The 26,419-nt window shown below is 39.7% G+C and overlaps 1 protein-coding gene across 3 annotated transcripts in view; it reads left to right on the top strand.

Annotated features, from left to right (window-relative positions):
- Positions 1-23,238, top strand: part of PCDH19 (protocadherin 19) — a 104,960-nt gene extending 81,722 nt beyond the window's left edge. For all 3 annotated transcript variants that reach the window (XM_008066973.2, XM_008066972.2, XM_008066971.2), the window contains one exon: positions 19,957-23,238. In XM_008066973.2, the coding sequence (XP_008065164.1) occupies positions 19,957-20,555 (599 nt within the window). In that variant the 3' untranslated portion in view covers positions 20,556-23,238. The remainder of the gene's footprint in view (positions 1-19,956) is intronic.
- Positions 23,239-26,419: the final 3,181 nt, after the last annotated feature.

Raw genomic sequence — 26,419 nt, 5'->3', positions numbered from 1 at the left:
CTTTGGGCTCCAGTTTTTCCATCTGTAAATAAAGAGTTTGGGCTAGAATGATTTATAGGGGCTTATTATTACGAATATTCTGTGTCTTTCATTTAGTATTAAAGATTATTAGAGAAGTGGAAATATTTTGTCTGGATTTCCTCTATTTCTTTTTCTTTTTTTTTTTTGAAACCGGGTCTCACTCTGTTACTGCAGCCTTGAACTCCTGGGCTTAAGCTATCCTCTCACTTTAGTTTCCTGAGTTGTAGGACTACAGGTGCATACCACTGCACCTGGCTATTTTGTTTGTTTGTTTTACTTTTGTAGAGACAGGGTTTTGCTATGTTGCCCAGGCTGCTCTTGAACTCCTGGTCTCAAGTCATCCTCCCAGTTTGGCCTCCCAAAGGACTGGAATTACAAGTGTGAGCTACTATGCACAGCTTTTCCTCAGCATTTCTAAAGACTACGGCAGGGTAGGAGATCTGACTTTTAGTCATGGACTTTAGGTTGTAAATCCTATCGTGGCAAGAGAAATGAGGGTGAAACATTGGTGAAGCTAGCTTGTGTTAAATGTTCTGAGCTTCTTCCTCTTTTTCGGCTTTTGTTTGCATATGTTTAGCTTAACTCTGCTTTCAAGTGTGTGTGTATTTTTGTGGAAATGGTCCTTTTTTTCCCTTTTACACCAAATTCATGTTCTTATCCTCCTTCTCTCTTACTGAATCATCCATTTCTGAATAGTTTGCAATTTTCAACTTAATTAGGTCTTTCCCCTAAGTGAAGAACACAGCTGTTACCCCTCTTATGCTTTGGCAGCTGTCTTTGCCTTTCCCAAAATGGAATGATTAGCTCTTTCCTTTGATTTTTTAGCTGGTCATTAGTTTGGGACTGCTAGCCCATTTCCTGTGTGATGGAACTACCAAATTCCATGACCAGAATTGTTTCAATTTGTCTTTGGTGCCTTTCAATCTTCTGGGGACTTAATTCATATGAAGTGGGGGATTTGTCAATCTTTCAGAGTTCCATTTGCCTCATTATCTCCAGAGATTCTATTGTTCAGCCTTTTGAGATACTGATCTATGAGGAGAACCTAGCCTGGTGTCCCTGATGTAGTTTTGATGGAGAAATAGAGGATAAGAAAATTTTGTCCCTGAATTAAATGGCCATCATTTGTCACAGGTTCTCTACTTCAATTTCTAAAAGTCTCCTTTGCCTGTTCATTTTTCCATTTAGTTTAGTTTTATGTACCTATGTTTAAGAAAGTAATTGCTGTTTTTCCTTAGGTGCTTTGACTCAATCTTCCCCTCTGGCCTTTAATTTTATGATTCCACTTCCACTGTTAATTGTTGGGATTTCCTTTTATCATATGTTTCCCTTACATTTTAGATATCAAATCAATTCCACTTCACTCTAGTTCTCCTCTCATATTATGTTCCCCATTAATCAAACAAAAGCATTGCCGGTTTAGTAGTATTGTTCCAAATGTGTGTGGGGCAGCCTGTTTTTGCTTCCTCACCCCAAGTGCCTCATTCAATTTAATTCTGCATACTTAGCACATTAGGCATCTTGTCAATATTTCTTGTCTGAAGTCTATTTTTAAAATTTGAATGCATTCTTCATATGTGGTTTTTCTCCTTTATTAAATGCTTAGATCTACTGCACCAGAGAGCCAGAATTAGCTCTGTGCCTAGGAGGAAAAGAAAGCACAGAGGTAATGAACATTTCTCACATTCTCCGGAGGTATATGCAAGGGGGTAGCCCTTGGCATGACTGTGCATGCATATAGTGCCACTATATCTGCCAGCCTGCACCTTCCCCTCCATTTGGGAGTGCAGGCATCCAATACTCTGCTTGGGTTTTCTTTCTGTCACCATTAGCCCTTCTACTCAGGGCTCTGCATTCCTAGCCTTTCTTTGCTTGTTTCCTACTTTCCACATGAAAACACACCTGATCTATATTCCCTTTACCCAAGATCCTAATTATTTCAAGGGACCTGTTAAATGAACTATTCTCCTTTTCCAAAAAATCATTTTGCATCTTAATGTGATAAAAATTAAAAAACACAACTAATGGTGGCATTTGGGTCATCAGTGAAGCCTGTGGGGTGATGTCTTTAGGATGGAGCTTTTCCCCATTGTTTCCTTTATATTCCACCAATAGTTGGCTACATGTTCAAAGGATAAGGCCAACTTGGACTCCATTTATCCCAGCGAGTTAGAATTGCCTAATGGATAACAATACCTAACACATATTGAATTCTTCCTTAGTGCTAGGCACTTTTTAGCTCGGCTTATGTGCATTTTTAAAAATCATCCCAGCAATTCAATAAATTTAGTGCTATTAGACCTATCTTACAGATGGGGGAAAAAAGACACAGAGAGAAGCTTTAAGTAACTTCTATAGGATAGGGCTATTAAGTCTTAGAGCTGGGACTCTAAGGTAGTCTCTCTCCAGAGCCCCCAATCTTAGACTTTTCACTAGACTGCCTCTGGGAGAGGCATGGTGCTTTTCACATGTACACTTCACTGGGAAAAGCTGGCTTCAGATGTACTGTAGGATAGTAAGCTTCCTTTTGGCAAGGAGCAAATGAAATCTTGAGTTTTCCCAGTAGACCTGGCTCACGCCTCATTCTTTCTGGAGAGGAGCTTGCCTTTGGACACAGTGCTGCAGTATAAAGGTTTGCCTTTGCTTTTCTGAACCCCAAAAGCTAACAACATTAAAAACTTTCTTCACCAGCTCCCATGGCTTTAGTCTTCAGTAGGGATGGTTGCTACATACCTAGGACCAAGCTTACATTTTATCTTTTCCCTACTTTCAAAGCTGATGGAACTGTGGGGAGGGCTCTACATGGTTTTAGTGAGCTGGAATATGACAGACTCAGGGTGGGGGGGAGAGTGGTCTGTGAAGGGGAGAGAAGACTCACTTAACACTCTCAAGGGCCAGAATGGCTAGAATCCCTGCCTCACTGAGGTAGCACCAGTCTCTTTACTAAGAAGCTATTTAAATGTAGTTATCCAATGAATTGTTTTCTGAGGTGGCTAGTTGTGTTTCCCAATAATACTGCTTTTCCTTCTGGATTGAGTTTTTTATTTACGGCTGCTTACTTATAAGCAGACAGAAAGCTTTACACCTGTGGGTTGCTGCAATCATGGTAGTGAACATTCTGTTCAGAAGGGGATCATTCATTCTTTCCCAGTAGCCATTACCCCAAAACTGGGAATTTAATGCATTCATTTATTCTTCTTTAGATAAATAGGATTATGTTCAGAATGAAGCAGGGAACAGTCTTAGTCTGTGCTTTGCATGATTTTCATGTTCTGCACAGTTCCAGCTGTGTCAACATGATTGTAGAACTTAGGTATTGTCTAATGGGGGAGGATTGCAATTTGGGAGAGGCACACCACAGTTGGGATGCAGCCAGACATTCTTCCACCCACTTTGGTCCACACCCTGCGGGGTCGGCTTGCTCAGCTTCTAGAGTCAGAAGTGAAGATGGGGCAGCTGGAGTTAATTATACTGTTTTATTGCTTTGTATCAGTAGGGGATGAGAACTAGACAAGGAATAGGAAAACCTAAAATTGTATCTTCAAAGATATTCCAGTTATGGCAGTAAGAAACAAAGAAATGGAAGATACTGGACAAAATAAGGAAGCTTAAAATATTATATATGACAAGAACCTCCCCCCCAAATCTATTGAAACTGTAGCTGCATTATATTCCAGTTGATTCTTTTATGGTCGCTGGAAGCCAGGGCAGTGAAGTATTATATTAATTGTAAAAGACTGGCTTGTTTGTGCTGATATTTGGATGCAGATTTGTTCAAATAATGAGTAGCTGAAAAATACTAAAGACCTATAACATGAGCACTATTATTATGGAAGGAAATGCGATTTATTCATAACAAATACAAATATTGTGGCTAATTCAATTCTTTTGTACCCATCCCTTACCTATGATTATAAACAATGTTGGCTCTGCTCAGTTCAACAGAGACTGAGAACTTGTAGTAATGTTACTGAGCTCCAAAGTATGGGATTTCTGATGAGATAGCAAGGTTTGTTTGATGCTTTGGATTTTTCTAGGTTGTTTTTAGGAGAAGGTCATTGATAGTTAACACAAAGGTACTTGGCTTCCCACTGGATGTAAATGTCAGGACATGGTCCTGATCAAAAAAGAAAACAAAGCATTACCTTTTGAATACCCTGGGATCCTACTGCATTTAGGAATAACCCAGTCAGTGATATTCATTCCAGATACAACTGGTTATTGAAAAACTATTCTCCTGAGCAGCTCACTTCAAAGCAGGGCCTCTCAGACAGAATATTCTTGTAGAGGATGAGAAGCTCTGGATTGAGAAGAAAAGCTAGGCTCATAGCACACTGAGTTTGAATCATATGGAAAGCTTTCAAGAATAGAAAGGTAAAGAAAATTCATTAAGTTACTCTTGATACAATGTTGCAACATCAGGGCGACGACGTGAGACTCACTAGAAATATGTGCACATGCATTCTTTTGTTCACTAGCTATGGGAGCCTGAAGAGACAGAAACAGGCCTCCTGAGTAGCAGCAGGGCATATGGGAACCCCTCCATCTTCCATCATATTCAGCTGTGTGGGTGGGGGTGGGGGGTGGGGGGTGGTCCTGTCAATACTACACCATGTGGTGCCCTGGAATTTGAGACTGGGAGGCCTTTTAGTGCTGTCATTGGAGCATGTGCAGAGCATCCCATAACACAGTTCATGGATGCTTGCCTGAATCATTAGGTACGAACATTATGGGTGCTATAATAGCACTGGAATTCCTGCAACTAAAAAGGAAACACATTTGGCTTGTACTTCATCCACAATCACTTACACTTAAGCTATTGATAGTTCATTGGAATCTGCAGGTTGCTGAGCTTGCACCATGGGACTTCTAAGCATATTTGAAGGGTGGAACAGACAGGGAGGCTGTAGATTTTGGCAAGCTGTGGTTCCCATTAGTCAGGCTGACTGTATCTGACACTAGAGATTCCAATTCACCAAGATGAAGCTTACTTCTCTAGGTTTGGCTGATGGCCCAATGATCTTGATGTGAAGGACAGGAGAGGACTAGTGTTACATCAGGCTGTGAGTTTCCAGTGAGCAAATAGTTGAGTGCTTTACTGAATACACTGTTGGTTTTTTTCTGGGCAGACACAAAATTCATGGCAGCTTTTTAGAATTTGAGAGAATTGCAAGATTTGAAATTTTATTTTATAGTAAATGTTAACTGTTCACTTTCCTGACAGGGAGATGTGGGCTCTTTTATGGAGCGTACACACTATGTAGTTGTACAGTTAATATTCCTCTCTGCAAGTTTTTTGTGTAAGGGGTGCATGTAACATACTCTGCTAAAGAAATTCCAGACACAGCTGTTTCTAATAATAGGCGGTGCCCCCACAGAACTGTCAGGCTTACTCTCAACATTCTTTGGTGGGAAGGAGGAAATGTCCCAGAGAACAGGCCTTTTGCATGCTGGTGGATTTTCTGGCAAGGACTTGGCCACTGCTATTGTCTCTGATTGTCTCCCTGTAGCTTCCTTGGAGGTGTGAGTTTCTAAGCAGAAAGATTTGTTGTGGTGAGGAAAGGCCACACAGCTGAGGAAAGAGAGATGAGGTCTGTAAAAAACATAAGATGAGAGGATATTTTGGTCATGGCAGAAATAAGGTGAACACTATGGAATGGAGATAAGGGAGATGAGATGAGAAGAGAAATGGGAATTAATTCATGAAAACACTTATTATTTGTAGGTTGGAATAAAAGGTGCATTGAACTCCAGGGGAACCTTCCTTTATGAAATGCCTGTGAATATGTTGAAGTTTTGTAAAGGCAGTTCTGTCTTAAATCACTAGGGGAAGCCAGGCTCGGTGACTCAGCCTGTAATCCTGTGCCTTTGGGAGGCTGAGGTGAGTGGATTGCCTGAGCCCGCGGGTTCGAGACCCGCCTGGGCAGCGAGACCTCATTTCTACAATAAACCAAAAAATCAGCCAGGCATGGTAGCACACGCCTGTAATTCCGGCTACTCAGAAGGCTGAGGCGGAAGGATCGCCAGAGCCCAGCAGGTCGAGGCTGCGGTGGCCGGGAGCGGCCACTGCACTCCAGTCTGGGCGACAGAGTGAGACTCCAACTCAAAAAAAAAAAAAAAATCACTGGGGAAGCTGACAACCTGCAGTTCATGGATTATTCTATCTAGTGTATAATCAATCTACTATTCTTCTGTTCTGGACAATCTTCAAGTCATGGTCAGGAGAAAGTAAACAGAACAGATGGAAGATTTCCTCTAGTGGGAGTTTGAGAGCTTCCTTAACCAAAGTCAAGATGTGAGCTTCACCTTTTACTGAAAACTACCTTGAAAATTTTCTGGCTTCCTCGTGGTTATCAAGTAATTTCTGGGAAATTAGTTTAATCACAGACTATGATTAGTTTGACTTTCTAAAATTAAAGTTTGTACTTAAAATAATCATCTGGACAGTCTGTGTCTAGTGGGCGGTGTAGAAGAAAGCCGAACTCTTGGTATCAATCTTTATTCCCTCTGTAAACACACATGACCAGAAGGGAAGGCTGTTATTAATGGCAATGCAGACCAGAAAAAAGGGTATTATTTTCAGTCTGTTGAACAGTACAGAAATGCTTCTCAAGCACTGTGTTGGATGTTTCTTTTTATTAGCCGTCATACTAGGAATTAGACTCATTTCAAACAGTTCATTTCCCCACTCTTGTCTCCATAAAATCATTACTCATGAGTGGTTTCTTTGTTGAAATACTGCTGACCTCCCATGTTGGAACAGACAATGGAGTGTTAAAAATATAAACTTTTCAGTTTGCATAAACTCTGGAAGAAGGGGGACAAAGATTCCCCAAGAGAATAAAACCATTCGTCAATGTCCTTGTTTGTTAGTGTCCTTTAAGCATCTTATCCAGGAAGCTATGTCAGCATTACAATTCTGTGTCGACTCTGTGTGTGTATGTGTGTGCGCATGTGATTAACAGCAGAGAGCTCTTTGAATGCCAGCAGAAGGCTTTAAAATACTGCATCTGCCCCATTCCCCTCTCCTTTCCACACCTTTTCTACCCCCACTGCCCCCTCTCACCACCGACCAATCCAGGGTCATTAGGATAGATAAAGGAGTTGTGCCATGTCTTAATATATGAGCGGATGATGATCCTTAGCTGTTCAGAGCTGTTCATTTAGGTACTGTTTGCATTTTGCGAAAGCTGATTATTTTATCTGCAGTTTTAATAACAAGCCAGGTTACTTGCTGTTCACTAACTGACAAAAGCAAATAAAAAAATTGCAAATTGGAATTAAGGGGATAAGAAAACTCTAGGTCCAAAGAGTACTTTTTCTTTGATTAATAGTTTCCATTTACTCTTAGAATATTTTTATGCTAGAATCCAACATCTTATATTAAACATGCGTGTACCCTCTCTCTTGTAACTGCTAAATTGGAATCTGAGTGAATGGAAATCATGCAAGCTTGAATGAAGCTTCAAATTTTCTACTCCCAGTGTTGTCAGTACACAGAACTAGACTCCTTAGGGCTTCTCCTGTCACAACATGGCATTCCTTCATTAGCCCCATGTATCACAGACACAACCATGCAGGATTGGCATGTTAGCCAACAAGGAGCAAATACAACCAAATTGGAGTTCAGGAGATGCAATGTTTTGGAAAAACAGATAATTCCTAGGGTCTAAAGTTACATGATCTACAAATGGACAGAGCATTTAAATTTACCAACCTGGTTTTCAGTAATCTTTTAATTTGTGAGTAGAAATGAGTATTAAGGATGATTAGGTGTCCATGTAGCAAACACACAGGTATACCCTCTGAATCTAAAGTAAAAAAGAATGAGTCAAAGAAAATGACTGATGAGGACTGGTAGTGGCAGTGGTGCATGAGTGTGTGTGTGTGTGTGTGTGTGTGTGTGTGTGTGTGTGTGTGTGTGATATTTTGTGGCCATAATCCAGGCTTACTATACATCAGCTCCTACAAAGATTTTTCTAGAGCTGTGCCAGAGTGTCTTAATTCAGGTCATCTTAGCCAGAGCCTTCTGCTACTCCTATGTGCAAAGATTCGAGCCAATTCTGAAAAAGTTCTCACAGCTGTAGCCCAGATAGATTCCAAGACTTCTCTGATGCTTCAGATGGAAAATTCATTTTCTCTATCAGAGAAGCATTGGGCAAGCTGCAGGCCAGGGGTTCATACTGGAACCTTTATGTGCTAAAGTTGTTAAGGACTTTTTTCTTCCTAATATAAGCACTGGGACAAGGGTGCCTTCACATTATCAACCTTCCTCAAATAATAGATTAATTGGCCCCTCTTCTGAATTTGTGTAAATGCTTTTGAGGCAACACCCTGAAAAAAAATACAGCTTGCTTGCTCTTACTAGTATGATTAAGTGGACAACTGGAAAAAAGAATAATTCTAAGTAAATTTTAAAGAAAAGAGCAAAAGGATAAAACGGAGCATTGTCCATGAAAGATGGAGAATGACAAGTAAACCTAGAAGGTGGTGTTTGATCCCTTCAATTTTGGTATTCATTATTCATAGTTATTATTCATAAATTCTAGCATAAATGTTAGACCTGCACCTCAGTGACACATCTGCATTTTTTAAAGTTGATTTCTACCTGGTTTTGCAAACAAAGATTTAATGGTTTGGGTTGTCTCTCATTCTGCCTCTGTTGCTATAACTTGTCTTTTTCATATACAGTATGAACTTCAAGCCCTTTCACACCCTTTATCGCCATCATCTATCTCACTCCCCCACCCAAGATATTTCTCTCTCCCCCTCTCTCTCTTTTAGGAGAAAAAGATTTCTAATATGGAAAAGTGATATTTGAATAGATTCCCCTAAGGCAATCAATTTACGTTTAATTTGTTTGGAACTAAGCTTTTCTTTGTTGCAATGAGGAAGGATTAAAACTGCTATAAAATTTATTAGCTTCCAGGAAGATATTTGAAATGAATTTTTTTAATGATTGTGCTGTTTGCTGTACCCAGAAGCAGTGTCATTACAACTACGATATTCCAGATGGTTGCTGAAGTTACACTGAAACATGAAGATAATGCTAGACTTTTCTATGAGGCTTCTTTTGGAAATGAATAGTCCACCTTAGTTAGCTAATAGATATTAATTACCCTGACATTCGTATTTGCCTCCAGTGACCATTTCTAGAGATACTCAGCTGATGACACAACACACACTATTCCTTTGAAACATTAAAAGAGATAGTGATTGGTTTACTGAACTCTTTATTTTTCAAATGTAGAAGTAATTGGAAAATTACTAACTGATGCTGTTTTCTTAGGTTTCCCATCCAGTCCCACGAACATTTTATTTTATTTTATTTTTTTTGAGTTGAAGTCTCACTCTGTCGCCCAGACTGGAGTGCAGTGGCCGCTCCCGGCCACCGCAGCCTCAACCCGCTGGGATCCGGCGATCCTTCCACCTCAGCCTTCCAAGTAGCAGGAATTACAGGCATGCGCTACCACGCCCGGCTGATTTTTTGATTTATTGTAGAGATGAGGTCTCGCTGCCCAGGTGGGCCTCAAACCCGCGGGCTCAGGCAATCCACTCACCTCAGCCTCCCAAAGGCGCGGGATTACAGGCTGAGCCACCAAGCCTGGCTCCCACGAACATTTTTATAATCAAGAATCTTTAAGGAATTTGGAAGTTACAGTTGCAACATTTTCATTGACTCAGGTGTAGCATTACCTATTCTACAAAATTGAATGTCCTGGGACTTGACTGGAGGAAGTGTCAGTTCCTGTTAAGGGGAACACCAGCTGCTGGGTGCCTTTTTCTTCAGTTCAACATTAAATTTTCATTACAAAAGGAAGATTTTTCTCTTGGCTAACATGCTCGTCTCCTCTTGCTTTCTGTATCAACCTTATTTGTGTCATCCTCACTACATGTTCTCCCAGAAGCTCATGACGATCATAAAAGTGACTTTTTCACAAACTGATGATCTAAGCAATTTTCTTATTTTCCAGAAAAGAGTGAAACCAAAATGGAGATAACTTTAGATTCAGAGCTATTTGTAAGTGTGATCTAAAGGCTCTGTCACCCCATGCAGTGGCACATGCCTGTAATGTCAGCTACTTAGGCAGCTGAGGCAGGAGGGTTGCTTGAAGCCAGGAATTCCAGACCATTCTGGGGAACATAGTGAGACCTCATCTCAAACATAAAATAAAATTAGTTGGACATGGTGGCACCTGTCTGTAGTCACAGTTATTCAGAAAGCTGAAGGAGGAGGATCACTTGAGTCCAGGAGTTCAAGTCTGCAGTGAGCTATGATTGTGGCACTGCACTTCAGCCAGGTTGACAGAAGCCAAAATACAAAATAAGTAAGTAAATAAGTACTAAATAAAGACTTGTCACAGCAGCATAACTACCTGTAGAATGTTTTTAATCTACACCAAGTCGAATAACAGGTTTAAACTCATCAGAGAAGTAACTAGATGTGGTAGGTGCCTCACTGATATATGCTAAGGGACTTAATTCTGTGATTATTTTCGTATGAAACTTCAAAAAAAAAAAAGACCCGCCTGGGCAACTTGGTAAGACCTCATCTCTACAATAAATAAAAAATTAGCTGGGTGTGGTAGCGCGCACCTGTAATTCTGGCTACTCGGAAAGCTGAGGAGGAAGGATCGCCGGAGCCCAGCAGGCTGTGGCTGGGAGCGGCCACTGCACTCCAGTCTGGGCGACAGAGTGAAACTCCAACTCAAAAAAAAAAAAGTGGTTCCATGTTGTTCAGAGATGTGGTATTTCAGTGTTCCTCCTTCTGGGGAATAGTTCATTGGCCTTCTGTGTTACCTCATTTTTCTTATAAGGATGTTTTTTCAAATGATTCATAAGCACCTAGATGAAGTCCAGCACTTTGTCAGATAATTTTCTCCATCATAGAAGCCAAAATACAAATATTCTAGTCTAGTCAAACTCTGCTTATCTCAGTCACTGTCAGCACCGCTTATTTCTTAGTCTCAATTTTCCAGGCAGCCTTTTCCTTCATTTTCTTGCTCCCCTTGCATCAGCACAAATGATTTATACTTATACACATTTTGAAATCTCTTCTTTATGGATTGAGTTGAATTGAGCCCCAGTACAAAAATGAAAACTCTAGGAGCTATTGTGATTGCCCAAATTGCAACGCGGATTGTATGATTGTACATGCCACACTCGCATCTGTCATAAATATTGAATTCTCAAGTACTTATACTTCAATATGTTTTAACTTTGTCTCTTCAACCAGCTCAGCACTAAAGATTCCATTGAAGATAATTCAATTGCTTTGAATTCTGAAAGGGACACCTTTTAAATCTATTTTCTTGCTGCACTGGGAGTAAGTGAATTTCAGGTGCATGGACTATGAATGAGAGAAGAGGCATATGTGTCACGTGGCACCACAGCGGCCAAATATTGGGTGGCACTTGCTAACTGATGTTGATCTGTCAAATGGTCTAGAACTAGGTTGGAGTTCATCAGTCTTTTCAGCCACTCTTCCTATCTCAAGCTAAAACTAAACTTTACAGAATTTCTGCTGTTTAGTCAGCCATCCTGAAAATGTCAAGCTATGCTAATTAGGGTTGACTTTTCCTCTATCTTCTCTCTTTTGGCAACATACCTTTGCCAGTCTCGGGAACTTTGTTCCCACACCCTATCCCTAGCCCTGACCCTCCAGACATTTCTAGTATTTCCTACCCCATCCAAACTCTCCTATCCTGGGTCCCCTTTTCCCAGGGCTCTTCTGTATGACCAAAGAAAATGGGATAATCCCGATTTTGGTAATGGATCCTCTTATTTTAACAGGTATTTCTTTATGCATGCATCCAGATAAATGAAAATGTGAGAATTTTCCTCCATGATGCAAGAGATGGTTTTTGGATAGCACTTATTTGGCATCTGTCAAATAATATAACATAGATGTGTTTTTTGTTTTGTTTTGAGACAGTCTTGCTCTATCATGTTGGAGTGTAGTGATGTGATCATAGCTCACTGCAGCCTTGAACTCCTGACCTCAAGCAATCCTCCTGACTCAGCCTCCTGAGTAGCCAGGATTACAGGTGTGCACCGCCATGCTTGACTAATATTTACTTTTATTTTTTGTAGAGATGTGGTCTTGCCATGTTACCCAAGCTGGTCTCAAACCTTGGCCTCAAGTGAGCCTCCAAAAGTGCTGGGATTACAGGTGTAAGCCACTGCACCTGTTCCACAAAGGTGTTTTGAATGCTAATGATGACAGTGCTGGCATCCTACCTCTTCTGCCTACTGTCTGTCTGTCCACAGTACTATAAGAAGGGCTGCTAACAAGTAGGAAGCTAGGAAACAGGAGAGTAAAAAGAAAATGTTAGGAGAGGAACCAAAATAGTGAAAAACGCTGAAAGAAAGGGAAGAAGGGAGCGAGAAAGAGACAAGTAGCTATTTGTAGTGTAATGTGTGATGTGCTTTTTGTCACACTAGAGTGCCTACAGGATAGCTTGGTGTCATTAGGTCATGAGTCTCTAAAAATGTCTCAGCCTTCAGTGGTGTTCCCTTGAGTTGTTGTTATTCAAATGGAGGTCCATTTTTTTCCTAAAATTTTACTTTAGGAAGTGAGTTTAAACTCCCTCCGCATTATAGCCTGGGAAGGCTCTAGAATGTTTTAAGTCCTTATTGAATTTTTGCTAAATGCTTAACAAATACTTTCCAAATGATATCTAAACATCCAAAGAAGCTCAGTCCTCAAGATGCTGATCATATCAAAACCAAGGTGAAATTTCTAAACCTAAGTAGTTCTTTCTGATTGTCTCCTTCCTCCTTTCTTTTCCCTCTTCTTTCCTCCCTTTTCATGGAGCCCATTACTACTCTACTTGCCTTGTTAAGTTACAGAAGCAGGATCAGTGTTTTCTTTCCTGACTATGCAGGTCTTAAAATACTTTTAAGAATTATTTCCTGAATAATTCTTCCCTTTGGTAATTGCATGGCATATTTGACTGGAGTATTAATTTGTTATGTGTATTTTAATTGCTTTTGCTAGAAAGTCTGCATCTGCAGTGACTCTAAAAGGCTCATCATAGGTCCCATTTTTTGGCTTATATTTCATAGGAATTAGCAACAATTTTATTTGATGCCAAGAAACAATGCTCAGTATTTGAACAACACATTTAATTCACGGACTAGACTCTCTGCTTACTACGTTGTTAATTTATTACAGTACGGGTCCTATGAACTATTGTTAGGGTAAAAATAACAAAACTTGCAGGTACATGGCAAATGTATTTTCCACTGGGTATCAAGACATTCTAGATCTCTTTAAGATCTGCATAGAGTGTGCAGGAAATCACTCAGAAGCTAAGCTGACACTTGAATGTTTCTCAAGTTCTACATTTACTTTACTGCCTCAGCAAAGCTACATAGTTTACTTTGTAGGTTTCTATAGTGTTTATACCAGACAGTATAGTTACTTCCACTTTTAGGAGTTGTATCAGTGGCACAATATCTGGGGTGTTGGCCAAGATTCTTTGTTCTTTCTGTACATTTTTTCATTCAGTTAAATTGAACTGTTATTGACTACCTGCTCTGTACTGGACTATTTGTTAGGTTTGGTGGATAGGGGAGGAAATAAAACAGATGTAATCTTTACTCATCTAGAGCTTAAAAGTTAGTGGAGAATATAGACATGAAACAAGTACAGTGGTGCCTCGGTATCCATGGAGGATTGATTCTAGAACCCCTGAGGGTACCCAAATCTGTGCATGCTCAATTTTCACAGTTGGCCCTGCAGAAACCTGGTGGAACCCTGGCAGAACCGGCAGATAAATGAACAGTTGATCCTCCATATTGGAAGGTTTGGCATCCCACAAATACTGTATTTTCATTCGCATTTGGTTGTGAATGCCAAACATGAGGATCCAAAATGTTTATTTGTAAAAATCTGCATGTAAGTTGACCTGTGCAGTTCAAACCCAAGTTGATCAAGGGTCAACTATAATTACAAGTGTAATGAGTGCTATAAAAGGAGGTGTTATGAGACCTATCTTAGCCTAAGGGATTAGGGTAGAATTTCCTGAGGAGGTAAAATTTAAGTTGAGACTTCAGGGGATAATGTATTAGTCATGAAGTTTGATGACCAGTAATAATGATCCTCTTCCCCTACTAAAGGAAATAAATTAATGGCTAACATAAAAACCATTATTTTTCCTCTTATTAAAAGAAGTTCAAGTCTGATGAGGTGACTCTGCAATATCTTTAATAAACCCAAGGTCCTTATAATTTTCTATTCTACCACCTATAGGAACACAGCTTTCATCCTCAGGGTTGCCTCACGGTAGTAAGGTGGATTTACAACTCCAGTCGTTCTATCTCTGTTCTAGACAAGACAAAGCATGAAGGAATAAGGACACAATGGTCTTCCAGCTAAGTCAGTTCCCCCCTTTAAAAAAAATTTTGGACACCCTACCTTTACAACATTGGTGCAGTCTTATGTTATGTGGTATCCCCTGTCTACACGGGAAATGTAGTTTCTTTTAGCTGAGCACATTGCAATCCCTATCAGAAGTGGGGCTCTGTTTCTAATTAACAATTAACAAAACTAAACAAGGATATTTGGCAGGCAATTAGCTATCTCTGCTTCAGATAAGTAGGAGTTAGGTAGATGGGGGGGTGCACTTCTCAGCAATTATATTTTCTAATTAGGCACATGTGACCAATTTTAACTGTACTTAACTTCCTCCTAATCATTGCTACAATTCCTTTCATTATATCTCACAAAAATTGGCCCTGCTTTGGTCATACATTGTCTTATTCATGGGATGATTCAGAATAAGCTAAGTAGATGTATAAGAGTATAATCCAGGAAGCTTTTCTGATTTACACATCACTTGCTTATAGGTTGTATTACTGCTGCCATTTAGAAGTAGCCAACTACTTAAGCTCTCAGAAACTGCAATACACTTTTCCTTTCTGCCTCATTGATTGCAGATCACTTCTGAAGAAAAAACACATTGCTCTTATAACTGTAACCTTGAACTATTTCAGTGTTGCATTTCTGTGATCATTAGCTTCCATCCTCAGGGTTGCCTCTTTGAGTTAATACACCCAAACTCTGGTTGGGCACAGTGGCTCAAGCCTGTAATCCCAGCACTTTGGGAGGCCGAGGTGAGGGGATTGCCTGAGCCCATGGGTTCGAGATCAACCTGGGCAACTTGGTGAGACTTTATCTCTACAATAAATCAAAAAAGTAGCCAGGCATGGTAGTGCGTGCCTGTAGTTCTGGCTACTTGGAAGGCTGCGGTGGAAGGATCACCTGAGCCCAGCAGGTTGACACTGTGGTGGCCGTGAGCATGTGTCACTGCATTCCAGCCTGGGTGAGACTCCAACTCAAAAAAAAAAAAAGAAAAAGAAAATACACCCAAAATCTGAATCACAGTAAAGAGCTGCCAGCATTATTGAACACATCCATTGTGATTGAACATCTATACAAACCCAACAGAGCCTTTCAGCTCCTCTATTCCACCAGGACTTTGAAAGTGTTACCAAAGTCTGAGATGGCGTTTTTATCATTTTTCTTTTATTACTTTGGTTGGGATCATGGATAGGCTCTTTTTTAGTGTGGAAGTACATTGTTTGCCCACATTTGAAGAGACAGCAGTTTCACGTCCTGAGGAGAGTAGTAATTGCTGCATAAAGTTTTGCTACTATTTGCCCAAAATAACATATTCTCATATTCTGGTCTTTTTCTACTTGAATTACTTCCTTATCCATCACGACTTAATCATTACTACCTCTTATACCTCCCATATCCTTACAAGACAGATGCTTTTAACATCTAACTTTTTTTTTTTGCCAGACACCAGATGGCAAAAAAAGTTAAATCTTAAAAGCATCATTCACCAATGTCCCTAGTGTCAAATTATGACCTCCAAATACTTATTACTGTCTATATTGAATAAACTTCCTCTCTTTTTTTTGTCTAACATAATTGGATCTGTTTTGAACTAAGATTTGTGTCTCTCTTCAAATTTATGCACTCACATTAACATGCCCCCTCCTCACCCCCAAATCTTAGGGACAACTTCAAAAGCAGGGAAGACCAATTTGCAGCTTCATCAGTCAGCCCTAAGCATGTGTATATTTGAATTAAATACACCTGCTTTCATTTGTCTGTACTTGAAAATGTATTTTAATTTCCACATCTAGTATGGATTTTAAAATCTCACATTTTGCTTTGCCTAGGTTCAGGCCAATACTCCCAGATAAAGATGTAGCAAAGTATCAAGCCATAAATAGGCTCATAAAAAAATCTTAGCAGGGAATTGGTGAATTGTTAGCCTATCTATGTTTAAGCTGGAGTCAGCATCTTGATGGTTTATTTGTGATGATACAAAATGGTTCCTCTTTAGTCTCATACCTCCATCCCCAGCTGCTATACTGTATGGTGGCTGGCACATAATCTTTACCAGTTCTATGCAATTCTAGAAGTAGTCTCTCTCTCTCTCTCTCTCTCTCTTTTACATCTGGTCTTCATTGCTATTCTTTAAGGGCTTTGTATTGTGACTTTCTCACCTTTAATACACACTTAATTTCTTTACTAAGCTGATGTTTCAACTTTTGAAGGTAATTCATCTGCAGTACATTTATGAAGTAAGTTACCTTGTGCTGGGTAGAGATGTCATTCCTGCCTGTCTATATTAACCATGTTTTTTTCATATATAAAATAATTATAAACACTTTAAAGCTATGTTAGATTTAATTTTAATTGTATTGACACAAATGTTATGACATGTTGTTTGAAACCAGAAATACTAAACAGCAAGGCACTATCCTTGGTATGGAATTATGAAAATATAGATATCAGATCCAAACCAGGGACAAGACATTGTGAATAAATGAGTCTCTCAGATTCAAGTCTTTACTTGCATAAGGTAAGAACAGTGCATATAATAAATTCACATAATTAATCTGAGAAAATTGCATTTCATTCTAGCTCATGTAGGACTGAGGTTGACTTAGTGAGATTGTTAGATAGGCTTAGACTGATTGCATTCTTGGGGGTGCTGAGTTAGTTTACCTGTTCCTTTCCCAGACAGGGATTTTTTACATTTAGACAGTGGATAAGCTAAAGGTAAGTACTATCTTTGTAGAGAAGCCTCTGAGAAGATTGAGTTCCCTGCTCTGGGCTTCCTAGATCCATAAGACCTTAGGGGTGTCTGTCACTGGGCTTTCTGTTCTCCCTCCCTGTATGCTGAGGATGTAGGTCTCCTCATGTTGTTCAAGGTAGCCTACTGTAGGGAAGGAGTGCTGTACTTGGATTTAAGGTGACACATGAGTGGAGTTCTCCTACTAAATGTTGTTGAGAAAAACTGCATCTAAAAATTTGAAGACAGCCATTTCACACTAAAAATTAAAAGAAATAGGAGTTTTATATTGAGGACATTGGGCAGATTCTACTCAATTGTAGTTCACTACTGTTCTGCTTTAGAAGCATGAGCTTGCTTAAGATTGGCTCAATTTTCTCTTCATGGTTGGTCATATGACCAGGGTTCCAGAGCTGAAAGGCTAAGGCCTTTATGCTTTTATGCCTTAAATTACAGACAAAAACATAGATCTCACAATCTTCTGGACATTTTTTCTGACTTCTCAGGATTCTTTGTTTTGTAGAAATGGAAATCAGTTATTGAACTTTTCACCTACTTGCACCTCCTTTCTCTTCCCCCAAACACATTAATTATTTAATTCTTTAGAGCTATTACTTGGAAAGTCACAAGAGGCAGAAACATCTTATTGGGAAACCCTATAATGTGACTTCTGTTCTACATGAGGGATCCTGAGACTCCGTGGGGAAAGTGCTAGATTTGAAGGAAACTGATTAAAGGTGGATCAGTTCTTCCATTCATACTGTTTGAGTCTACATAAAGTGTTTTCCAAGTATATCATAACAAGTTTCTCTTACATTAATATTTTCTGCCTCCCAGGAACATTTGTGTTGTGATAACCCTGTTATCAGGGTTTCAGATGGCAGCACTGAGAGCTTGCAGAGAAGGGGCACAGAAAGGGCTTTGACAGGCCCTCCATTTTGCAGAGACAGCTTTGCAGCTTTATGTGGAACTGTGCTGGGGTTTGTAGAAGCATTGTCCTATCTACGTGGAAGACACTTTTCTAGTTTGTGATATTGCTTGTTTGTTATTTGGGTCCAACTCTCCAAAATTCTGTGTTCCATTCTCCCTCACTGAAAGAGGGCTGAAAATGTCCATCTTAAAGACAAATTGGCATATTGTGTCCAAGTACACCAAAGAGATCTTATCTTCAGTAGTCTTTTAAGTAGCTTAAAAGAGGTCAGGAGCCATGCCAAGAGTTGTGTTGAAATCTGGGTTCAGCTTATATTCGGTTTTTGACATTTAACTGTTTCTAATGTATTTTCTCCAAATGATGAAGTATACAACCAATGTAACCATTATACTGTGAGCTCTCTTTCCTGTGCCCCTTCCCCAAAGAAACTTTGATGAGAGAGGCAGAGTAGTACTTTGCTTTGCTATGCCATTTACTCTTTAAAAGCAATCAAAAAACAAACCCCAAACACCACAAAATAGAAACACAAGCGTACACGGAAGGTGTGTTTTATGTGGGTTGATTTCAGGCAAGACCCTGAATTGTAGACTTCTTCCTTCTGCAAAAAAAGCAGTCATAGCATACATTTCCAACACACACACACACACACACACACACACACACACACACACACACACACACACACACACACATCTTTGCAATCTCCTAGTCTTTCCACCTCCTCTGATGCTGCCCCAATTGCCTCAAGGTTTTCTATAAATGTTAAACTGCTCATATTTTGTTGCATTGTGTGTACAATATGATGAAAATTTTCATTAGGGTCATCCTCATGCAATAATGTAACATAAATGTAAATGGATATGGAAAATTAGGGCTATAAACAAGACATTGAGATTAACAGTTTTCTAAAGGAGAGGCAGAGGTTACCCCTGGGTCTATGCTTTAGTAAACCCTGTGTGGAAAGCCCCTCTGAGAGTCAAATTGAAGCCTTAACCCTTAATGAACCTGACCTTGAAAGAGAAAAACATGTCTCCCCAATAATTATGAATTCTAACTGCTGAGATGTTCTAGGATAAAATTACAGTAATTCATGAAAGTTTTTTTATTTTAAAAACATATTACCCTAATAAAACTGCAGATAAGAAAGATAAGGAGGGATTGCTAGTTGTCTAATTAGCGATGTCCAACATATGAGTGATATGTGCCTGGGGACAACTGAGACTTATGGGTCAACTGCAAGGAAGGGATCTCAGTATATTCTGTCTTATGGGAAATCATGTCATGAAAATGGCATAGTGAGGAGATTGGCTGGTGGAATGGGTGGTTTAAAAAAAAGGGGATATAATTGGTTTTTTAAAGAAAGTGTGATACCAATCTAAATTTAAATCAAGCACTGTGTATCAGTGATGAGTAGACTGGAAGAGTGGTTGACAGTTCTGTTGCTCAAAAATATAGCCAAGTCTTCTTAGATATACTGACTGTTGGATTCCCTGCCCTGCCTTCACTCTCTCATCTGCTGAATGCAATTTCAAACACAGGTGATTTTTAGCAGATGTTGTTGATAAAAATGCTGACTCTCAGCACCTTGACACTCAGGGTAAACTTTTTAAAAATATATTTTTCATCAGAATGTGTTTCCCTTTAGGATTTTTATTTTGTCAGCAGTGGGAATAGCAACCAAAAACAAAAAACAAAAAACAAAAAACAAGTGGGAGTACATACAGGGAGACCTATAGCCTTCAAAACATCCAATTCTTCACACTCGTCCCAAAAGGCAATAAAGGACTATCTAAAAGTGCCATTTCCCAGAAGGGCCTATGGATAGCTAAGAAACCAGAACACTAGGGAGTACCAATGATTCCTGGGAAAAGATGATGAAATTGATATTTTCTTTTCTCCGAACAGATCAGAATGAAGGATTTCATTGCAGGGAGGAATGCCGGATTCTTGGCCACTCTGACAGGTGCTGGATGCCCCGGAACCCCATGCCCACTCGTTCCAAGTCCCCTGAGCACATGAGGAACATCATCACGCTGTCAATTGAAGCTACGGCTGCTGATGTTGAGGCTTATGACGACTGCGGCCCCACCAAGCGGACTTTTGCAACCTTTGGGAAAGATGTCAGCGACCACCCAGCTGAGGAGAAGCCCACCCTGAAAGGCAAGAGGACTGTTGATGTGGCCATCTGCAGCCCCAAGGTCAACAGCGCTATCCGGGAGGCAGGCAATGGCTGTGAGGCTATTAGCCCTGTCACCTCCCCACTCCACCTCAAGAGCCCTCTGCCCACCAAGCCTTCCATGTCCTACACTGTTGCCCTGGCTCCTCCAGCCCGTGATCTGGAGCAGTATGTCAACAGTGTCAACAACGGCCCTTCTCGTCCCTCTGAAGCTGAGCCCCGTGGAGCTGACAGCGAGAAAGTGATGCATGAGGTCAACCCCATTCTGAAGGAGGGTCGTGACAAAGAGTCACCTGGCGTGAAGCGTCTGAAGGATATCGTTCTCTAAACCAGTCTCTGGGAAGAAGAGAAAGAAACCACACGGGCTAGCAAAAAGCAGGAGCTGCTCATTTTAATTGCTTACCAATGGTTGGTTCTTGAGTGGCTGTATTTCAGAGCTTTCCCTAAATGTATTGTTTATAAATGACTATCAAAATGTGACAATCCCTCTCGTTTCAACAGGCAGCAGGGGTGTTCAGTTGGAGCAAATTAGCTTTGGCTTGAGTTGTTCATGGGGCCTTGATGTTGGGGAAACAGAGACAAATTCAGTTGTGAAAAGTATTATGTATTAAGTGTTTGAATTTATATATTTTTCTATGTCAAAATTATAATATAAATTACCATTGTTTGTGGAGGATTACATTTAAAAAAGCAAAAAAGGCAAAAAAAAAAAAAAGCTCTGAACACCTTTAATAAGCTCGCCACTGTTTTTTGTAGTGTAGACAAGTTAATGGTCATTTATTGTGTACTATTCATTGATTCAGTGATGTGAAATTGAGCCCCCCAAAAGGTTATTTCTGAAGCTTGAGTACTTTCCAATGCCGCTACTTTGCTGTGGACACCCCTGCTTTAAGAACCCTTTTGCTAGCTGTGCTATTGTTGTATTTGATATTGCAAATTGCTATGTGTGTGGTGATGGCAAAAGACTTTTAAAGGTTGGTGTTTTTTTCTTAAAAAAATAATAAAACTACAGACAAAAACAAAGTGCAAACAATTAAGATGGCAAATGAATGAGCAACACCACACATATAGATTGAGTACTTGGAGGATACTCATGATTTTTTAACCCATGTAGTGATTGCTCACCACCTTGCAAGGTATTTTTCCTGCCTTTCATTGCAGAAAGTCATTTTTGGATATGCTGCTATCTAATTTGCAGTTGTCAGAAATACTGTGCTGAAAGTTTTATGATATCCATTTTTCTAATTTTCAGGCCCTGAACAGGAAAGTTTCTCCTGAACTTATCGGTTTCCAGGCTGAGAAATTCCCTGTCTCCAATCATGTAAAACTCAAAACGACTGAATCTATTTTGAGATCTAAATTAGCATCTCTTCAGACACACACTTCCTGATTCAGTGTTTCCCAATCACGATTAGAATTAGACGCAAAGCATGTCATGGGCTAGAATTAAGAACTCCATGTTGCTCTGTATCTTAGACTTATAAACAGGGATAGAGTAAGCAGCACGAAGTGTACATTTTGGAAAAGACAGGTAACAGCATCGCTAATCCAATACTGTGCCTTCTAAATGGAGACACTTGGACACTTGAACTCGTCTCTTTATGACTAATACTTTTTGATTAAAAATGTGAACAAAAATCTATTAAAATAAAAATCCTTTAGAATTAGCCAACTCTTTTTGCTGTAGACTAGGAATACACCTTTTTTAAACTAACAAGCTGTACATTCTTTTTTTTGTTTTAACATTCCTTTAACTTCCCCATTTATCACTTTTCTATTAATATTCACTAGCCAACATAGTATTCTTGCAGCCTAAGGGTTCGTTATTTAAAAGTAACTAAAGAAATATGTCACCTTTGCTCTGCCTTGGTCTTAAGAGAGTTGTTTCTAGAGAAACAAGTTTTGTGGTTCTGTTTTCATTTGTTTCATTTTTTGAAATTCAAGAGTACCCAGAAAGAAGGCATAGAGGTTAGAGCACTAGAATGCAAAAGAGGATTTATTTTCTTAAGTTTAGGTAGATAAGTCAGCTCTTTAAAATATTTTAGTTATTTTTGCCTGAGTTCCTAGCTTTATTCATTACTAGGTATATTTTATTTTATGGGAGGGAGAAGGGTTTTGAGGGAGGGGGTGGGTAAGGCAGTGGGGATGGGGTTGGGTAGGGGAGAACATTTCTGAAAAGGAACCTATAATGGATCTACAAATCCATCCTTATTTCTTATTCAGTGCTGAATACTACCTCATGCAAAGTATTGGTGTGGCTACAAATTTATCTCTGAAACTGACACAATTAAGGATCAATTACCATGACATCTTCATTTTACTTCATTTCATTCTCTCTCACACACTGTTTCCCCTTTGATTTATTTCATTTTGGTAGTGGATTTTGAATTAGGTATTTATTTCTCTTTGCAAGTGACTATTTGACTAACACATTAAAAATTAAATTCCCCTTCAAGTTATGATGGCTGCCTATAGAATTTAGACTGTTTCTTACTCTGACCCATCCTGATTTTATGTTGTTAGCTAACACCTCAAGGTCATTTTGTAATCAAATTTGACAGTTTTCTACAGGTGTATTTCTTATTGTGCTCATTGGGAACGAGGGAGCTGAAAAATTTGTGGAAACAACATTAAAGTTATGTGACCAGACAGAGAGGCCACTGACTACTGTGCTTCTCACCAATCAAATTTTAAATGGTTAGAGTAGCACTGGTATTGATTTTGCTTTTCTCTTGGATTTTCTTTTCTTTTTTCTCCCCAGAATTCAGCTTCAAGCTGTAGATACATCATTTTTCCCTATCCACATATTATTTTGTTCTCAGTGGGCAGTCAGAGGTCCCTTTTTTGGCTTCCATATTCAGAGAATTCCTCGCATTAAGAAACTATCTTTTCCCCTACAATCGTCTGATTTGTGAGTCCTCCCAGAAGCACAGATGCATCCTGGGAAGACTTTGTGAACTGGTTTTATAGGCAGGCTATGCCTGCAAATACACATTTTAAGCAAGGATTCTAAGTTTCCCTTTGGCTAATGTTACCCCCCCCCTTGTTTTAACACATCTTGCAAAAAGCTACAAGGGCCACAGGGCATATTCTTCCCTTTCCCTTTCTAAACATGTTACAGCTTAAACACAAGGGAACAATTTCGGTTCCTAAGTCCTAGGGAGTTCTATTTCATTTATTCTCATGTCACTTTTGAGGAGGAGTTGGTGGTGAAGTGTGACATGCTTTAATGACAACTAGTTTTGGCAATTCCCTGGACAAGCAAATTTCTTCATACAATATAAGAGGTCTAGGTTACATCAACTGATTGCTTTGCTCTAAATTTGGGAATATACTTTATAATAAGAAATAGGGAGATGGGAGCCATGCCATGTGGAATCTTTTTTCTTTTCCTGCTAGTGACTAATCTATGAACCTGTTCAGAATGAAACCTACCATACTTTTGATCGCCTTAAAGCTGGTAGACTAAATTATGGCTCAACTTATTGCCAAAATAGATAATGGACCCCAAAGGATCCTGTAGTTTCTGAAGAGCAGTGGTTCTCAAAGTGTAGCTCCTGGAGCAGCAGCAAAAACATCACTTGGGAACTTAGAAATACTATTTCTCTGTTCTTACCTAGAATTGAATCAGAAACTCTGGGGGTGGGACCCAGCAATGCATGCAAATCGCATACCCAGTAGAAGTAGAGGGCTTGTCAAAGCACAGGTTCATAGGCCTCCACCCTTAGAGTTTTTGATTCAGTTGGTTTGGAGTGGGGCCTGAGTCTTTGCATATTTAAAAATTCCCATGTGATGTTGATGCAGCTGATCCAGGGACCACACTTTGACTATCACTGCTTCAGAGTAAACCTGCCTAATAGAGCTAATTGCACCTAAGGTACCCATTTAAACAAATTCATTGACTTGGTGATCCACTGATCACAACTCAAAAATGTTAAAGGAAATACAACTCTGGAAATTGGAGCCACCTAGAGTATCATCCCGATGGTGTTCCTTCAGCATATGACTGACTGACTGTATGATGGGAATACAGTTGACTTTTTTCTATAGCCCTATCACATCATTACAAAGCAAAACAAAAGTGGTCCACTTGAAGCAGCAAAAACAAAGGGCAGTTTAGAAAGAGGCAGGGGTGAAGGAGATAGCTCGACTGGGCATCCAGGGTGGAAAAAGGTTTATTATTGTACATAATAGCAGTTCTGGCTGGAATTCCAATTCGCTTTATGGGAATCATTTTGATGTTGAATGTTCCCCAAAGCATTCTGACAAGTTTGGTCCACTTGGCTCTTTACCCAGGGTAATAAGACCCTACTGACTTTGGAAAACTGGCATAAATAAGCTTAACAAGTCCATTGTATACAGTCCTAGTGTTTGCCTTATTGGTAAAATTACATTTAAGGATGTCATTTCATGAGTCAAATTGTATCTGCTGACACTGAAGTGTATTGAGATGTTGTTCTTTAGTTTAAGTATGTAACAAAGTAATATTCAAAGGGGATGTGTGGGGGTGGGGCTGGGACCGGGTGGCTTTATATTGATATTGAAATATTCCAGAGCAAAACACATTGTCCTAATGAAGTTGTTGCAGCTCTCTTTGTTTTCTTGTGAAGCTGGAATTGGCTTGTGGGTCACTTGTGCAAAAGTGAATTAATTTCAAATAGGAATCATATTGCTTTTGTAAAACAAAGAAAATCAACCACCTTGTCTGAAATATACCATAAGGAGCTCTTGGTAAAGAATAACCAAAACACCTGATCTTGATTGGAAAGCATTGTAGGTCATTAGGGAAAACTGATGATGCTGACTGTTGCTCCAGCTGTGTTGGCAATTCAAGATGACCTTGTTACTAACTGAAGGTTGCGGTCAACCTTAGCAAACAACCAGCTAACACCATTACAGCACTGGTTAAGTAGATTTTTACTGGCACTGGCTGGCGTTCAGCTGAGGAAGACTAGGATACAGACTTTAATGACCAAGAGCCAGACTAGCTCAAGCTAGAAATTCAGCAACAAATACCTCCTTGTGCTCTTTGAATGCTAAGGTATTAGTTGCAAAAGGCTTACGCCTTCGCTCCTCTAGTGAGGGGAATGAGCCTGATGACACTATTACTGTTTACCTGTCAAACCAGGGTGGAAATTTAGAGGGATGCAAGTACAGTATGTCTCATTAAGCAGTCTCTGTTGCTGATTATATGAAGATGAAATTGTTGTATATGCTGATCTGTATGTTATGTACATTTTCACAGTGATTGAATCATTGTAAAAAGAAAAAAGACAAAAAAGAATCACCACTCTGTCTATTTTATGAAGATGATAAAGCAGCTTTATTAAATTATTACAGTTATGTTTTAAATGGTGTTATCTGCCACATTGTTTCCTTTTATCTGGTGGTTCTCTGTTTCCCCTTTAAGTGTGTTTTCTCTGCTTCAAAAATTTAATGCATTTTAGTATTAAAGGCTATTATGGAAAAGTTACTGAGTGTTTGGTGAAATGTGTTTTGGAGAGTGTTTGTGGGCTTGAGGGTGGAGGTGACTCTTAGACCCAGGGGACAACCGGTCCTTGGTGGAGTCATTGATGTTCAGACTCCAAGGGTTCCTTTTGCCTTTTCCATTTCACAAGATCCACAACCCTCCAACTAACAGGGGCCTCTTTCTCCAGCAGGTTCCAGTCGTTTCCTGAACACCTTCCCCTCCTTCCTACCCCAGTCAATACCTTTGCCTGAGGAGGGAGACCCATTCATATCAAGAATAGTAAAGACTTTCCTGGATGGTACTTTAAACAAGAGAACTAAAAGCATTCTTTAAAATAAATCATTTTGGGGCAACTTCACAGTGGGATTTCTCTGAAGAATTAATTTTAAAGAAGATGAGGAATAGTAGAGGTTGACAGCAGGGGAAAAGATAGTTTAAAACAAAGATGACCTGGCTGCCCCTTTGATGCCTTCAGGTTTGAAAGTGAAGCAACAGGAGAGGTTCTGACTTTGCACAGAACAAGGCTGCAGAGAAAGGCCTGACAAGCTTGCTTTATCCAAAGCATTATTCTCTGGGACTTAGCACTTGGGCTGTACATAGTCATTCTGGCTGCGACTGGCAGAAAAAAAAATCAGAGTAGAGGAAAAACGGGGGCATAGCAGAACATTTCCAAATAGTGCCTTTAGTGGTTAAAGGCTAAATTGCTTCTGCATGACCTATTC

The sequence above is a fragment of the Carlito syrichta genome, unplaced genomic scaffold (assembly GCF_000164805.1).
Source record: "Carlito syrichta isolate Samal-C Ts95f unplaced genomic scaffold, Tarsius_syrichta-2.0.1 Scaffold309203, whole genome shotgun sequence".
NCBI classification, from domain to species: Eukaryota; Metazoa; Chordata; class Mammalia; order Primates; family Tarsiidae; genus Carlito; species Carlito syrichta.
The sequence above is the reverse complement of the archived record's forward strand: the minus strand, read 5'-3'. Positions and strand labels throughout refer to the sequence as shown.